This window comes from Rattus norvegicus, chromosome 2 (assembly GCF_021556685.1).
Source record: "Rattus norvegicus strain SHRSP/BbbUtx chromosome 2, alternate assembly SHRSP_T2T, whole genome shotgun sequence".
Taxonomy (NCBI): Eukaryota; Metazoa; Chordata; class Mammalia; order Rodentia; family Muridae; genus Rattus; species Rattus norvegicus.
In genome coordinates, this window is record NC_141535.1 from 204895735 (window position 1) to 204912500 (window position 16766).

Here is a 16766-nt window from a genome sequence, read left to right on the forward strand (position 1 = left end):
CAGTGAAGCGCCTGTTTCATAATACTGTGTACAGCTGACTCTCTGCAGCTCAAGTTGCCAGCAAAGGCTGAACTGGAGCGTAAGAGTCCTTTGGTTAACAAATTCCCTCAAAATACCACTCCCCCCCCCACTACCCCCACAACGTACAAAACCCCAGGAGCTGTAGTGATGTCATATCCGTTGTTCAGGTCTCCACACCTCTCAGCAATTACTCTATCCTTTTGAGTCAAAACTTTTGAGGTGGGTTGGCTGTCTAACAGAAGGGGAGAGGGTAGACCGGGGCGCACCAGGTGGAGGCGCTTCAGCACCTCGGCCAGCACCCGCGGCAGCGAGTCCCAGCCTTCTAAGCTCCAGGACTCCCCACTCTGAGATGCCTGCGGAATGATCGCCCCCCAGGGCGGCTGCCTCTGCTGCCGCTGCTGCCACTGCTGCCGCCGCCGCCTCTGCCTCTTTCCACTCTTCTCTGACTGGCAGGCAGAAAGTGCAACTGACGTGGGAAAGGTCTCTGCAGTGAGTGAAGTGGCTACATAAAACAGAGTAAAGAGAGGCAAAAACCCACATCAGAATGCAGGCGAGGTCCAGCCTTCTCAACCTCCTTCTTCTGTCTTTACTTGCTGGATTAGATCCTTCCAAGGTAGGGGCAATATTTTGACTCGTTTAAAATAAATGTGCAAAATGTAACGACCTGATCAAGATGCGGGGGAAAATGTCCAAAACAGCATGGGGGACTGTTCTTTCAGCGACCCTGTGGTATCTAAAGCATCCACAGAGCTTGGAGAATAACAAGGTGAACTACCAGAGGGTTAGCTTCTTAAGGTAGTGTCCTGGTGTGAGGGGGAGGGACCAGAGTGAAGATAATGTACACGGGTAGCAGGCAATGCGGTTCTCCAGGGGATTTAGCTTTTTCGCTGTCCAGCCGCTTAATGTTCTCTTTTGAAGTAGGACGGGTCATGCAAGGGAGTTTACAGCAGAAACAATGCAGTTTATAAGCCTGTGTTTGTGTTCGATGGTGAGCTTTCTCTTTGTTGAAAGCAGAGAAGCGTTTTCCAGCTGATGCTGGTCAATAATACTCCCATCGCTGACTGCTGCGGTTTGTGTCCAAAACATTGGGGAGGCTGCTTGTAACCTAGGACAGAACAGCAAAGATACACTATCTGCATGACCGAGAGACATCGTGAGAGGGACTTTGCGTGTCTTTTCTTTTATTGAAAAAAAAAATTAGGGAATCCCAAGGAAGTTCTGGTGATCTGTGTTAGGAGACAGGAAGTGAGAAGCCTGTTAAACTAAGGAGGGTAGTGGAAAGGATGAGTTACGATATAGCTGTGGAACTCTGTAAATTATCCAGCAATGAAAGCGAACGCTCAGCTCATCTGGTACAAAGCAGGGAGCGACTGAACTATGTTCTCAGCGATGTGTGAGGAAAGCCTATTGTAGATGGTCAATTCTGAGAGGCAAGCATTCTAAGAAAAGCATAGTTCTCTAGAGTAAGGGATAAGGCAACTGCTAAAATAAGGTATGAAAAGCATTGATGATTTTACATACTTACTTGGTGGACAGCAACATGACATGGTTAAAAAAAATGATGCCGTATTATAAAAGCCACCAATGCTGTGTTTCGAATTCTTTAAAGTTATCATATGGTTTGACATTTTCTGTGTAATTAAAGGAAACAATTGACCACAACGAAGGCATAACTAACAACAATCTATTCCTGGATGTGATATTTCAAAGCCTATCCTAGTATATAGTATAAAATTATGATGGTATAATATTGCAGGGTTTCCATATTTCAGGTATAGAAAGAGCTGAATAAAGTAAATCAGTTTTATTCTAAACCTGTAGTTGTCCTGACACTGACATTTTTGAAAGCTTCAAACACTGTGTGAGAGCCATGTTAACAAGCCAAATGGTATATTGTATATACTGAGGTATAGCTCTTATGCGGTTTACACTGGACAAAACATCATCACTTTGTTTATATACTATTTTTTATTTTTCCATTTATGTCTGTGCACTCATAGTAACATATTCCATTCTGTTTCTCACATTATATTGGCTAAGACATGTGCCTACATTTTCTCATCTATCTATTTACAATATCTTGTAAAGTATACATTAAAAAGCACAATTAATAAATTAGAACAGACTAAATTCCTGGACTTAAAATAGGCTATGGCTTTCTGTGAGAATTGGGAAGTGTGGCTTCCTGGTGACAGATGTATGATTGATTGGATGTGTCTGGGATCTTTAATGTATAAGTACAATCATTATTTGCAGTTACTTCTTAACATCTTATTTTGTATAGAGTTGATTTCCCCAAATAAACATCTCTGCTTTGGTTAATTTGATCTTTGTTATATTTTAGAACCTATATGATTATTCCGTGATTTAAAACTTTTCAATTAGGTCAGTCTGAACTCTAAATGCTTGGTAGCACTGAGCTGAGAAATCCATGGAGAAGAGGAACCAATTCACTTTCCAAACGGTGCTCAGTTTCCAGATGTTTTGAAATAGTATTAAAAGACCATGTCATGACATCTTACATGAAATAATAAATAATATTAAAAACATAATGCTAAGTCATTTTATTTACAAATGTTTTGGATTTGTAGACAAAATATCATTTTTATGAGAGTGAATAGAGCCCAATTTTGTGTTTCACCAAACTAATTCTGTTTAACAAGCTATATCAAACAAAATAGTTTTTAAAGATTGGGATTGTTGTAAAAAGTTATATTTGATGAAATCAAAATGTAAATGTATAGTATCTCAGATGACTGCAGTTTGACAAAAACATTTCTTAGGAAATGCCACTGAAATAATTAGAAATTCTAACCAGATTTTTTTTCTATGTGAAAATAATACTAAATACTAAATACAATGCAAAACAAATCTGTTTCCTATGATTCTCTGCCATTGTATACTCTGTGTTTGCTCTAAGTGTGAATATAATTATGTATGGATACAGATAAAAAGGCACAGGAGGAGATCTCTTGAAATCTGAAAATATTTTAAGATACAAGGTTCTACCTACATCAGCTACCTCGATTCTACATCTCTCTGTGTTGCTTTATTTAATTTTTAAGTAGAAGATAATTACCTATTACTAGTACAAATTCTGTCTTACCAAAGACTATATATACAATGCCTGCTTTATGGATCCCCTGCTTTGGGATTGAAGTTGACTCTACTTTTTGCATATACTTAATTTCCTTCCTCTCATCTAAGATACTACAGAATTGGAAAGACTAACATTTGCTAGCCAAAGGTAGGCAATTTGCCACTAATTGATAATTTGTACTTCCACATAAAATATTGATTTTTCCCTCAGTAAATGTGTTTGAATTTTGTTTTCTTAATTAAAGTCTAATTAATAAGCTTCTAGAAATCCTTCTAGAAAAGCATAAACTCAAGAGCATATGTCATTGCCTATTTTAAGAGCTGTCAATCAGCTTCACTGTAATGGAATTTCTAAATTATAGGAAATATACCTCATCACCAGCAAACTGGTAAAATGTTAAAACTGAAACCTGTTCAAAATTGCTTAATTTTCACTTTCATGACAAAGGAACATTTCTGCACAGGAAATTCCTGACAGTGGCTGCTAGATGGCATCTCTGTGCTTTTAAACTGAAGCCATTGAGTTCAGTAATGACCTTGATAGGAGAGTGGGCTTCTTTACTCCTGTAGGAAAAAGAAAATTAAACAGATCATTATTTGAACATTATAGCAAAACAAAATACTCATGAATCTGAACCACAGAATGCTTTCCTCTGCAGTGCTGAACCATGAAGATAGGAGGTTGTAAATATGTCAGGATAGGCTTTAAACAGAGCATTTACACTGAAGCCCTACCCAGAGAACAGTTCAAACAGGTAACATGGCATATCTACATATTGTTGAGTTAGCTGGACTTAAAAAAACAGGTATAAATATTTTGCAAAATGTATTGCTAAGGGAATGTTGCCTGAATTAAGGATGCATAAAATCTTATCATTAAAAGTAAAAATGTTTTGAACTTAGCACCGTGAAGCTAGTTCACGTCACAAACACCAATGGTAGCTATGATTCAGCAATAATCTTCAGTACCAAACACGTTTGCTGTATCCAAGACAGCCAGGCAGTCAGAACTCTTACTCTAAATAAGAAAATTGTGCAGAAGTCATATAAGTGTAATGAGAACTAAGAAATTTTCAATAGTTATATTGCTAAATGTTTCACATTGTCTGTTCAAAATAATCAGCCTAAATTAGAACAGAATATGCCTTGATGGCATTTGCCAAAACTTTGCAATTACACACAAGAAACCTTAATATTATAAACATCCAGAGTTCAAAGTAATCCATCTATATTTGAAAGAGCAACTCCCACTCTCACTTTGTCTAAGTCTTCTATAACCTAATTGAACTTTCACTTTGGGAAAGTAAATACTATATCTTACTCTTCTTTCAGGAAGGTTGAAAAGGTTACAGTGGCACAGGTTTCCTTAATTTTTTTTCTCTTAAAATTTACTTCTTATATCTTTCCTACTGATTATTGTGTGATCACCGCTCACTGTCAGAGGTGAGCACACCAGGTTCCTCTTATCTATGCCTGACTTCTCTCTTGATGATATGTGTGTATCTTCATAACATTGTGGGAAACCATGATATAAGGACTCCTCACATGAAACTCGGAGCCTAGATAATCCTATGTGTGCACATTTGTAAATACTTGTTCATATGAATATGAGCAGATAGGCAAGGCATGTTGCAAGAATGTAATATGTCTGTGCCTCCGTGGCGATCAGAGGTTAGTGTAGGGTATCTTCCTTGATCATGCTTCACATGATTTCTACTTAAGCAGGGATTTTCACTGAATTCTGAGCTTGCGGATATAGTTAAGCTAGCTAGCCAGCCTGTTCAAGAAATCCCCTGCTTCTACCTCAAGAACGTGCAGAGACTATTGGCACCCAGGAGGCCCTTCATGTGAAGATCAGTACCCTGGTCCTTAGTCTTACACAGTAAATGCTTTATCAACTTAGCCATCTCCCCAGATTAACATTCTTTAATATTTTTGTTGCAGTCTAGAGTGGCCCTCTAATTGTATAATAATAATTGATAATTCATCAAAATTTTATAGCTTCCTTACATGGTATACTTAGTGAGATCCCAAACTTATGGGTCCTAAGAATGAACTTCTTAGATAATAACGTGTTGGTTTTAATCATGTGTTTACAAATCAGTCTCCAGTTGGCTGAATTCTGTACCACAGTCTTGTTCTCCTCTCTCCCCATATATGAACCATAAATTCAGATTTTTTTCCGGTCACCCATTAAACTTGACAAGATCATTTATCTACCCAGTGATTCCGAAGGCCGGACTTTCATACTTAGACCAAAATTCATTTTTGTTGAAACATTTCCTTTGAAAAGCAAACTGATAACTTATTTTTTTCTCTCTGAAAAAAAATTCTTCTTACTGAAGAGATGTAGGAGGCAGGTGAGGGGATCCATACAAAACCACATCGCCTGTGGCTGACTTTTCCTAAGCAAGAGCATGTTTAAGGATTTTCTAAAGACTGGGAATTATTAGAAAAAACTCAATTTCTATAATAAGAAAATATACCAAGAAATTGGATAAAATTACACACTGCATAATAAGACATGGCACCTGACTCACTTAACTTGTAATGAACAAAAAATTTTGCCCAAAAGCAATCAAAACTTAATTGGCAGTAGTAAACCTAACAAAAGAGACAAGAAATTAACTGTTGTCTTGGTAGTTGAGGTAAGACTATATTGGGTCATGGAGATAACTATGAATTTATATATATATATATAATATATTATAATATATAATAAATGTATAATTTATATATAATATATATACATATATATTATTTCCTCATTGGTCTAAAGTACTCCAGTAATAGCAAAGGATGCTTTAAATGCTAGCCTTATTTATGTTGAAAATATATATGGTTGAGATATGGTCCATGAATATTTTAGTACAACAAAAAAAGGACCACTATCAAGTCTACATACACCACAAGTTTGTTAAAAGCTTGAACTTTATTTTTACATATAAAGTTAACACTATGATTGCAATATATATTTATGAAATAGTTTGTTGCTCATATACAGTACATTGAATCTAAATCATAAAATAATATAAAAATTATAAAATAATTTTTAAAATAAATTTTTAGGAGTTAGAGAGATGACTCAGTAAGAATAGTAACTGTATTAATATGAGGACCTGATGTGAATCCTTAGAACCCACGTCCAAGCCCAACATTCCTGTACATGCCTGGTACCCCAGCTAAGAGAAGTACCCTTGCTAGCAGGCCAATTCAAGCACTGTAACCAAGTAAGCACAAGTTTTAGGTTTCATTATGATGGCCTGTTATCAAAAGAACTAGCTAGAGAGCAGCAGCCTGGTCTTTATATGGGCCAAGCACACAATATGTAGCTTTTTTGATCTAGTATGAATTTAGAGAAAGAACATAAAATCATAAGAATTATATTTTTAAATATGTGTTCATGTGCTAATATTATGTCAATGGTACTTATAGAATTACAGATAGTATTAATATATATGAAAAAACATTTTGTTATGGATTTGGTCTAATGTTTGCATTATGTTATTTGGGTTCTAAAATTGTGTGAGAATCCTTATACAAGACAATGAGGGTCCCTGCCCCTAATTGGTTCTGCTTGGTAAATAGAGTTGCCTGTGGCCAATATCTGGGCAGGGAAACACAAACAGGACTTTAGGATTCACTGACAAGGAGAGAGAGAGAGAGAGAGAGAGAGAGAGAGAGAGAGAGAGAGAGAGAGAGAAAGTTTTTGAATTGCCGTCCTGGGAAAGGAATAAGATCCAGACTTGAGAGCAACAGAAGAGAGAGCATAACAATGCTGTAAGAGCTGGGGAAGAGTGGCCCCAGCTTCTCCCCACTGGGTCTAGGGCAGCAAAGATAGAATACAGATTTTAGTAAACAATAACTCAGGAAAATCGGAGGGCAAGTAATAGCAATTGCGAGTAGCAAGGAGCTCACAGCGCTGCCACCAGGGCAACTGAGTCATATTAATAGCCTCCTGCTACAACATTTAAACTGTATTATTACATGCAAATATTGTAATTCTGTCAATGGAACTATAACCAAACCTACATACCCGTGTCTCATACACTGCAGACTCTGAATCATACAAGTATCTCTATGCCCTTCTGCCCTTGGTGTTTGTCATCTGTTCTCAGTCTTCACAAATGCTAAATTTGTAAAGTTTCTCATACCCCAACTATAGTTTTTATGCAAATTTCAGTTGCAACTTAGCTCACTGAAATCTACATTCTATTTGTATCTCATAGGAAAAGAAAAGCAAGAAAAAAATGATTTCTTAGTTTCAAAACCAGACCAAGGTATTTAGGCTAATAGTGGACAGATCTCAGCGTAACTGGATACAAAAACATAAAACACGATCTACAGTTTACACTGCTTTGGCCCAGTGTGTGAACAACTGATTTATGTGACTATACTCAGTATGGCACCAATGCAGTAGACATGTCTCTGAAGATGCAATGTGACATTAAAGAGGTGAGGAGAGAAGTTTTCCTCAGTTATAGAATCTAAAAATATTCAAGGCAGCAAGGTCATGGAGAGAGGATCGCATTTACAAAGAGGGTAGCTATGTTGATTTTCCTCTCTCTCTCCGTTCCCCTTCACTTGTACCCGTATTCCTTCATTCTTTAATTGAGACTTATAGAAAGTATAAAATATATGAAACCTACTGAAGAAGATTGCAGAATCGATATGTGAACAACTAGCACTGGAAAAATATCAGCCCAAATTGCTTGCACACTATGCTATAATGAAATGTACATGACCTCAGATACTCACTATATTTTATTGTTTCATACATAGTACTAGAATTAAAACCAGTTCTCTATAAAATATGATGCAATTAAATAGCATTAACAATCATTTTCCAAACTGTTGTTGAAATATTTTTAAAGTTTTGCAGTTAGGCATGGTGGAATTCATGTGTAATCCCTAGTACACAGGAGATTGGAAACAAGAACTGTGAATTCTACACTAGAATGGTACGAAGTAGCCAGGCCTTGTCTCAAACAACTTCAATTCACTCTGACACAGCAATAAAAATAAAATGTTTGCTAAGAATATTTCTCTCCTCTCCCCTCTCCCCTCTCCCCTCTCCCCTCTCCCCTCTCCCCTCTCCCCTCTCCCCTCTCCCCTCTCCCCTCTCCCCTCTCCCCTCTCCCCTCTCCCCTCTCCCCTCTCCCCTCTCCCCTCCCCCTCTCCCCTCTTCCCTCTCTCCCCTCTCTCTCTCTCAAAATGAAGGTGCTACAATGTTTTCAGCACAAGCCAGGCCTTCTGTCACTCCCAAATCAAATCTTAAGGAGAATAAAAATAAGCGTATTGAGGAAGATGTCCATTCTGTGGAACTCATTCATACCTGACCCTAGAAAGTACTTTCATTTTTTGCCCACATATTAAGATTTTACCTATGTTTACTACGCAGCTCAAATATCACATTTTCCATGAAGTCTTGTTTGTTATTCCTTGCACTTTAAAAAGGAGTAATCCCAATAAAATGGTATCTTTTAAAATAAAAACATACTTTATCTCTCTATGCATCTATGGCTATTGATACTATATCTGTCACAACATAGGAGTAGATGACTAATAAATAATAGGACTGTATTTTTTCTCCTCCCAAGTTTACATAAAAATTTTCAATGACTCTTTTTAAAAGGTATTTAGAGAAAATTTATTACTAGTAGTGATTGTATTCTCTTTGCTAAATCACAAGATAATTATGTATCTTTCTGTGTTTGTGTGTGGTGTGTGTGTGTGTGTGTGTGTGTGTGTGTATGTGTGTATGTGTGTATGTGTGTATGGGTGTGTGTGTTTATCTTTGCATGTGCACATGCATGCACATGTGCACAGACCTGATATTTACTTGGTATTTCCTTCATCTGCTATCCACCTTATTTTTTGAGACAGATGTCTCACTGAAGTTGGATCTTACTCAGTTGACTACACTCCTGGCAGACAGGCAAATTCCAGATTTCCCCCTGTTGTGGTTCTGTCTCTCTAGCACTGCAATGCCTTACATTGTATACTGGGTTCTGGTGATGGTACTTGACTTCCATGGCAAATACTTTGCCAAATAAGTCAAAAACACTCTTAAAATCCTCTCCACCCAAATCCTAAGGGCAGCCCCTTTTCTCTATGTCTTAGTCACTTTTTTTCCTTTGCTGTCTAATAACTCTCTCAGCTGTTTTCCTATTTATTCCATACTTATTCAATGAATAAACAAGCACATGCATATAGCAAATCAAAGCACAATCCAGAAAGAAGTCAGTCGTGGGAAGATGATTCTGATTCTTGTGAGAAACTAAGACAAAAGTCTTGTAACCCATTTTCTTCAATAACATACATGTCTAGGAATCGTTTCATACCCCTCCCAGGTGAAACAGATTAAGAGCGAGTTTGCTTCAGATTATTCATTACAACTGGCTATTGTTATTTATCTGTATGCCTCTATCAAATCGTCAGACTGAGCATAGGGCCCTCAGTGGAGGAGCTAGAGAAAGACTGAAGTAGCTGAAGGGGTTTGCAACCCTATAGGAAGAACAATATCAACCAAACGGACACCCCAAGGGCTCCCAGGAACTAAACCACCAACCAAAGAGTACACATGGAGGGACCCATGGCTCCAGCCACATATGCAGTAAAGGATAGTCTTGTCAGGCATCAATGGGAGGAGAGGCCTTCAGTCCTGTGAAGGCTCATATCCCCAGTGTAGCGGAATGCCAGGGTGTTGAGGTGGGAGTGGGTGGGAGTGGGAGTGTCTTCATAGAAGCAGGAGGAAGTGGTAGGGGGATAAAAATTGAAATGTAAATACATAAAATACCTAACAACAACCAAAAAAATAATAAACATGTTTTTTGGCCACATGAGGCTTGCCGTTGGGATTGTACACTTTTCTCACATGACCTCTCCTTATTCTCGAAGTATAAATTTTCTGATGCTCTGAATAAAGTTGCCTATAGAGACTGTAGTCTGTCTCATGTTTCAGCTCTGTTGTACCAAGCCCCACTGCTCCTTGAGCAGTGAATAAAGGAATAGATAAGTGCCTTAACATTCTGTTTTAAATGGTATATGCTGTGATCTCCATTTTAATCAATTCTCCTATTTAGATCAGATACTAATTATGGGGAAAGACTGATTTTAGGGCTTTTGTTTTAAAGCTGAAAGGTTTTGTATCTGCTTATTTTGACTATTGCTGGAAAACTGTCTCTTTAAACTTTTTATTGCCTAGCACAGGCTCTCTGTTACACTCCATGTTCCTGTGGCTTTGTCTTTTCTGTTTCATGTATAGTAGTGTCAATGTTCACATATCTTCTTATACCTTATTTGGTTTTCTTATTTCACAAACGTCCATTTTATTTACATAGTTTTTTAATTGAAATATTTGATATCTAAATATGTGTGCATACGTGTGTGTGTGTTTCTTATAGATATTATTAGCTTATATAATGTCTGACCTTTTAGATAAATCACATTACTTTCTGTCTCAAAGTTTAGTCTGTTGAAATGATTCTTAAACTCCATGCTCAAGCTATGTAGGATCTAGTTGTGCCATCTAATTTAAGACAAGGCTTTTCTGATCTTACTACCACAGCCTAGGAAGCATAATAGCTAATTCTTAAAGAGGTGGGTAGAGTAATGTGCATCTGAATTATAACTCACTAATATCAGATAACACAAGCTTTCTCATTAACTCTGTAGGCTAAAATATCTGAAAAGATATGCCAGTAATAAAGTTGTTTAAACATCACAAATAAACAACCAGCTATCTAGATAAGACCAAAGGAGGGCATGAATTAAATAGATAATCCTTTTAGTTTTTCCATCCCAGTTGAAGTTGATTAAGAAGCATCATCATCCCATGGTGCTTTCAGTATCCTTACTAGAGGGAGCAATTCCAGAAGGCAGGATTTCTTCAAATAGACACTTGGCATTCAGAGTGTTGGTGCCCTGGTAACAATATGCCACTGGTGAACTATTGGCTGACAGAAGATGCAATCACTTCTGGGAATGGTCCATCTCTGTTGGTGTGTAGCGAATCACACGTCTGGAATTAGTAGTAGTGACCACTATCTTTATATCTAGTGTGTATCATGACATACCGACTAAGACTTACTTCATATTACTACAGTTCAAAATAAACTGAAACATAGCCTAGCTCAAAACTCATTAAAGATTTTAATTATAATGTATATGGTGCTGCAGAGATATTTTACTCTTTATATGTTGAATGCTAGACAAGGGAGAATAAAGTGACAGCAGTTTCGTTATCAACTGTGTTAAAGCACTTAGGGATAACTATGAAGAAATGTTCAGAAGTACGAAGTTAACAGCAAATATAGAGCTCTTAATATAATGATTCGAAAACTGAACAGAATATAGCCAGTGAGTGAAGAGTAGAAATCAGTTATTTATTCTTGCTGTCTTTCCTTTGTTCAAAAGCATCACACAGGTCCTGTCAATCAAAGTGAGGAAAGAGTGCACGTCTAAATATTTGATCAAGAATGAAAACGAGACCTTTAAGAAGCAATATAATCATAAACCAATGTGTGCATGGCAGAGAAATAAAAACGTAGAATTAAACACAGAAGAAAAAATGGGGTGAGGAAACTGAGAGAGGAAAAATGAAAAGATAACTTTAAGGCAGTTGTTTTTTACACCTAGTTAGGAGTGGATTGCTTGAAACCACTACAAGTTTATACAGACACAAACACCCTGGTGAACACTACTTCATACCAACACCTAGCATTCATGTATTATATTCAGTAATCTGAAACATGGCTGCTCTTCACGTCCTGTGGATATTCACATTCAGACAGAAGTTTCCACAGTTCAACATACTTTTGCTATTACCTAGTAAGGAGAAATAGAAGCCAAAATTAAATGAATTCACTGCTAAACGCATTTTCTCTTTCCTATTTGCATCTTGATTTGCAAAGAATGAAGCCATAAAACTGAATTACATCTTGTCCACTTGTACATAATCATATTGGTGAGGCCAGTTTTTTTCCTCTGTCTCAAGAGGTTCAACAGAATTAGTATTAATTTAGCATATAAAATGAAGATAATGGAAAAGAAGCAACCATATCAAAGAGAATTGCATACATTAAGTAGAAAACAGGAGAGTTACAGCGGAGAAAATAAATATAAAATTAGTATTGAAGAAAACTGTGTCTGAAACCACCTCTGGAAAATTTTCATAATCATGTTTTGGGGAACCTATGAAAGTCCTGACTGATTCATTTCTCTTCAGTAAAAAAAGTGTACATTACGTAACAAAATACCATCTTTAATACACAGATAAATGTTAACTCTTAATGAGCTCTTGGTTCATCTTTGTTGCACCCTCCCTTACCTCTGCCTCCCACAATATTTAAACTATAACAGAAAATAAAAACTTTCTAATATTTCCAAAACAATCTGAGGTAAATTATCATGCATTATATATGTATGGTTATATACACAGCAATATTAACAAATGACTCCTCACGCTATGTTAAATATTTGAGTTTTGAATTCTGTATCCTTCCATTTCATCACTTTTGGAAAATTCAATTGAAAGATAAATGAGTGACTGTCATATTGTTACTGCTGCCTTCATCTACCAAAGCTAAAACAAACGACTCCTTGATAAAGAGAAAGGGAGAACCATCCATTTCAATTCTGTATTCCAATGTGGCTCAGGTAAAGGCTCTTACCACATAGACCTCCAAGCTTGAGTTTGAGCTCAAGTGGAAGCTGCTCTCTAAAGCTTTTCTCTGGTTTTCACATATATGTGCACCTGCATATATCTGTATACACTTATACGTAAATTATAGTAATAAAATAAAACCCAAGATCCTATTGTATCAAATATTTAACCTTCATCCTGTATAAGTTTCTTATATTAGGAAATGAGACAGCATCTAAGATGCAAAATTTACCTTTAGTCAGATAAAATTATGGAATTCTTCCCAAACTGAGGCATATCTTTCAAAGACATTTTTTTTTTTTGGTTCTTTTTTTCGGAGCTGGGGACCGAACTCAGGGCCTTGCGCTTCCTAGGTAAGTGCTCTACCACTGAGCTAAATCCCCAGCCCCCCTCAAAGACATTTTTTACTAACCACTTATTTTGTTTCTTTTTGGTAAATATGATGGGGAAGAGTTCACATTTTCTGTATCAGACGGAACTCTCCCAACATACAATGATGTTGAGAGGTAAATTTCTCATATCTGTGTGTATGTTCTCTTAGACAGCTAAAGGTAATCTGCACATGGGGCTAAACTGGAAATCTGACTTACACATACTTCTGCCACGGCATGTCCTTTCAGAAACACACACAATGCAATTTTAAAAAAGGATTGAGTGGTTGCCGTTTAATTTCTTTTTGCTGAAAAAGAGCTTTTCAAAGCATTTGGTGACAAATGATTTACATGCATTTACTCATCTCATGCGAAGATCAAGAGCCAAGCTGTGACTCAGTACCAGAAAGACTGTGCCTTCCTCGTCTTCCATTTACCAGACAAAATATGATTAAACAACCAGCAGTGGCTAGTCTTTAAAGTCATTTATTTAGGAAAAAATGTTATCAAGGACAGACCTAGGAAGCATTTGGGAACTGCTTAGCAATATTCCATAAGTGTATATAGGCTCTAGATATTATATAGGATTCTTTCTTTAATATCACCAAAGAAAACAGTTTTGATTGTTTATTTAATGTAAATCCTTTCAATTCATGTTAACGTCAAAATATATACACTTAGGGCTAGAGATGGCTCAGAGGTAAATGCGATTGCTCCTTTTCCAGGGGATTCTCATGGCGCCTCCAAACACCTACACTATAACTCCAGTTCCAGGAGGCCAATTCACTCTTACGACCTCTGCGAGCACTGTATGCATGTTTTGTATGAACATAAATGTAAATGAAACATGCATAAACATAAAATAAAGATAAATACAACCTTGAAAATGGAAAGTGAAGAAAACTGTTACTCTTTCAGTGGGTGTTTCATAATTATTTCACTTATTACATGGGATGGGCAATTTTCATTTACTCTAAAATAATTTTTAAATAAATAATCATAAGGACCCATGTTTCAAAAGGTAGGATTTTGTTTTAAAGGTGTATATTTGCTACACTCTTAAAGCCCATTATATTTTATACTGTAGGATCATCATAGGTTGTATTTGAATGGGATAAGGTTTCTTATGGCAGAGAATTGTATAGTACACAAGGAGATACTAGGATAATGAAAGATGTTCTGTGGGAAGAGATGTCCAAAGAAAGATCAGGCAATGAAGATAAGAAAGCCTAGTGCAGTATAAGGAAACTGCACATAGGAAGTCACAGTCAACTAAAATAACATGAGGAGGAATAAAGACTGTTTCTGTTTGACTTGAGTTCTGTTATTCCTCACTATGTCAAAGCAGACGTTGTTGCAGATGGAAAGGAAGAGAACTCTTAGTGATATTAAAACGACAAGGAAATGATTATCTAAAGGATCGAAGACAAGATGCACATCATATAAAAAATCTTTGTAAGTTCAATTATCTTAAATTCAAACAAGATGGGAGATCAAATAAATGGGACATAGTATAGTAGTATTGTTTGAAATGCTCAGGAAACACAAATCTAATGTATAAATGTTGTTCATATGCATAAAGGCCACAGAGAGACAAAGGCAAGACAGAAGATATAATGACAGACAATTCCTATGATTATGACAGCTCACAAGACACAAGATCCCCAGCTGGGCAGATGGAGATACAGGAAAGTTGCCAGTGTCGTTCTAGTGTGAAACTTCACAGATTCCAGATACAGGAAGACACAAGGTTTCAGTTCTGTTTGGAGTCAGGAATAGCTGAGGATCAGCTCAAAGCAAGTACAAAGTTATAACTAACACTTGGTGTGTTCTAACAAGCCTGCAACACACTGAGTGTGGTCAATTCACAATAGAAAGCACAATCTTTTATATCTGACTTTCCACTCCAAATGGTCTCTTATCTAGAAGGAGTCTCACAGACTCCTTCATGATAACGTCTCACAAACTTTCTGTGCAGTCTACTGCTAAACCAAATTAATACATAAAATTAACTATGACACTGGTAATGTGAAACTTTATACGACTATATAACCAAGTGTGACTTTCTATATTCCTAATTAGTTAACTTTGTAACCACCTCCCTCTTTCAGCCATCAAATATTTTTTGTCTCCATTTAATATCTCTGTGAGCCCTTTGAAATTATATCTGCTCTGTTGAAATCCCGTTAATTGGACTTTCTCGACATGCTTAGCTGGAGTATACCACTGAGTTCTGCATCTTCACAACAAAATGTAACTCAATCATTTAACGTGCTAGTCAGGGCAGAAGAGACAGTTCACTGATCAAGACCATATGCTGTGCTTGCAGAGTACCACAGTTTTCCACTCAGAAACACACACATATACATGTAATAAACATGTATGCCGATAGATACATAGATGGATAAATAGATGCAGTTATATATATTGAGATGTATGAGCATGTAAAGTCAAATAATATTACTTAATTACTATAGTCATCACATATCACTCCATGCCAAATAGAATATCTTTTGCTTTGATCCTATCTAGTTACAAAATGAATCTATTAGATGAACCTTCGAGTTTGCTATCACCAAAATTTTGGACTGGCTGCAAGTTGGTTTTAGATCCTGTACCCAATGTTATGTCATTGTTGATTTGTGATCTAAAAGAAAATTATTTATTTTTACTGTCATAATTCCCATGCGCATTAACTTTAAAAGTTCTCCTATTACACCAAAAATGAAAAGAAGTTCTATTGTAACATCAAAATTAAGAATTATTAGTCGAAGCCACATAAACTAAGCTGATGTGATTTGGAGAAATAACAATGAGTGTTTCAAGCTTGCTATAGAAGTTTGATGCTAATCTCCCATTCATAATTGGACTAACAAAGCCCAAACATCAACTTTTCAGTGTTATTTTTAGATTGTCTGTCATGAGTCTGGCAGCATTAAAATCAACAAAACACAAATGTCTGCCTTCACAAAAACTTTGCAGTACTTAAAAATGAACCAGAGAAAGAAGCAAGATTTGTCTGCGATCGGAACAAACGAACAGAGTGGACTGAACAAATACTCAGCGAATGTGATATTTCATCGAGCAAAGAGAAAAATGCGCGAAGATAAGTACAAAGAACAGCTTTCCAGGAGGAAGACAGAAATCTTTGAGTTCAGATTCAATGAAGCAAAGGTGCACGCATCATCTTTGAGGAAAGATAAAAGATCCAGAGAAAAGCAACTGAATGAGAAAATGGAGGTTGCCGGGAACAGAGTAAAGAAAGTCATCAGATCATCCAGATGGATGCCTGTAGGTATCTTTACGGACTCTGAACTAAATAGGGCAATATCCAGAGGGGTATGAGATTAGATGGAACATGGTATAATGAATGTGTTCAAAGAATCATCTTACTTGATATGAAAACGATTTGACTTGAGTGGCAAAGAAGGACTAAATAAAGGAGTGCATTTACTAGGTAAATACAAAAGCCAGCTGCAGACACTGGTAACTCCCACTTTTATGGCTTGAGCAACAAGACATGTTTCTTGACATGGAAAATGGTGACAGAAGAGTATGGTGGTTTGAATAGGTTTGTTTCCCATAGACTCAGTGTGTTTGAATGCTTG

The 16766-nt window shown here is 36.7% G+C and overlaps 1 protein-coding gene across 1 annotated transcript in view; it reads left to right on the top strand.

Moving 5' to 3' along the window:
- The first annotated feature begins 404 nt into the window (after positions 1-404).
- The window catches only part of Olfm3 (olfactomedin 3), a 219414-nt gene continuing 203052 nt past the window's right edge, over positions 405-16766 (top strand). Inside the window, exon 1 of the mRNA XM_087616342.1 lies at positions 405-634. Within this exon, the coding sequence (XP_087472468.1) occupies positions 566-634 (69 nt within the window). The 5' untranslated portion in view covers positions 405-565. The remainder of the gene's footprint in view (positions 635-16766) is intronic.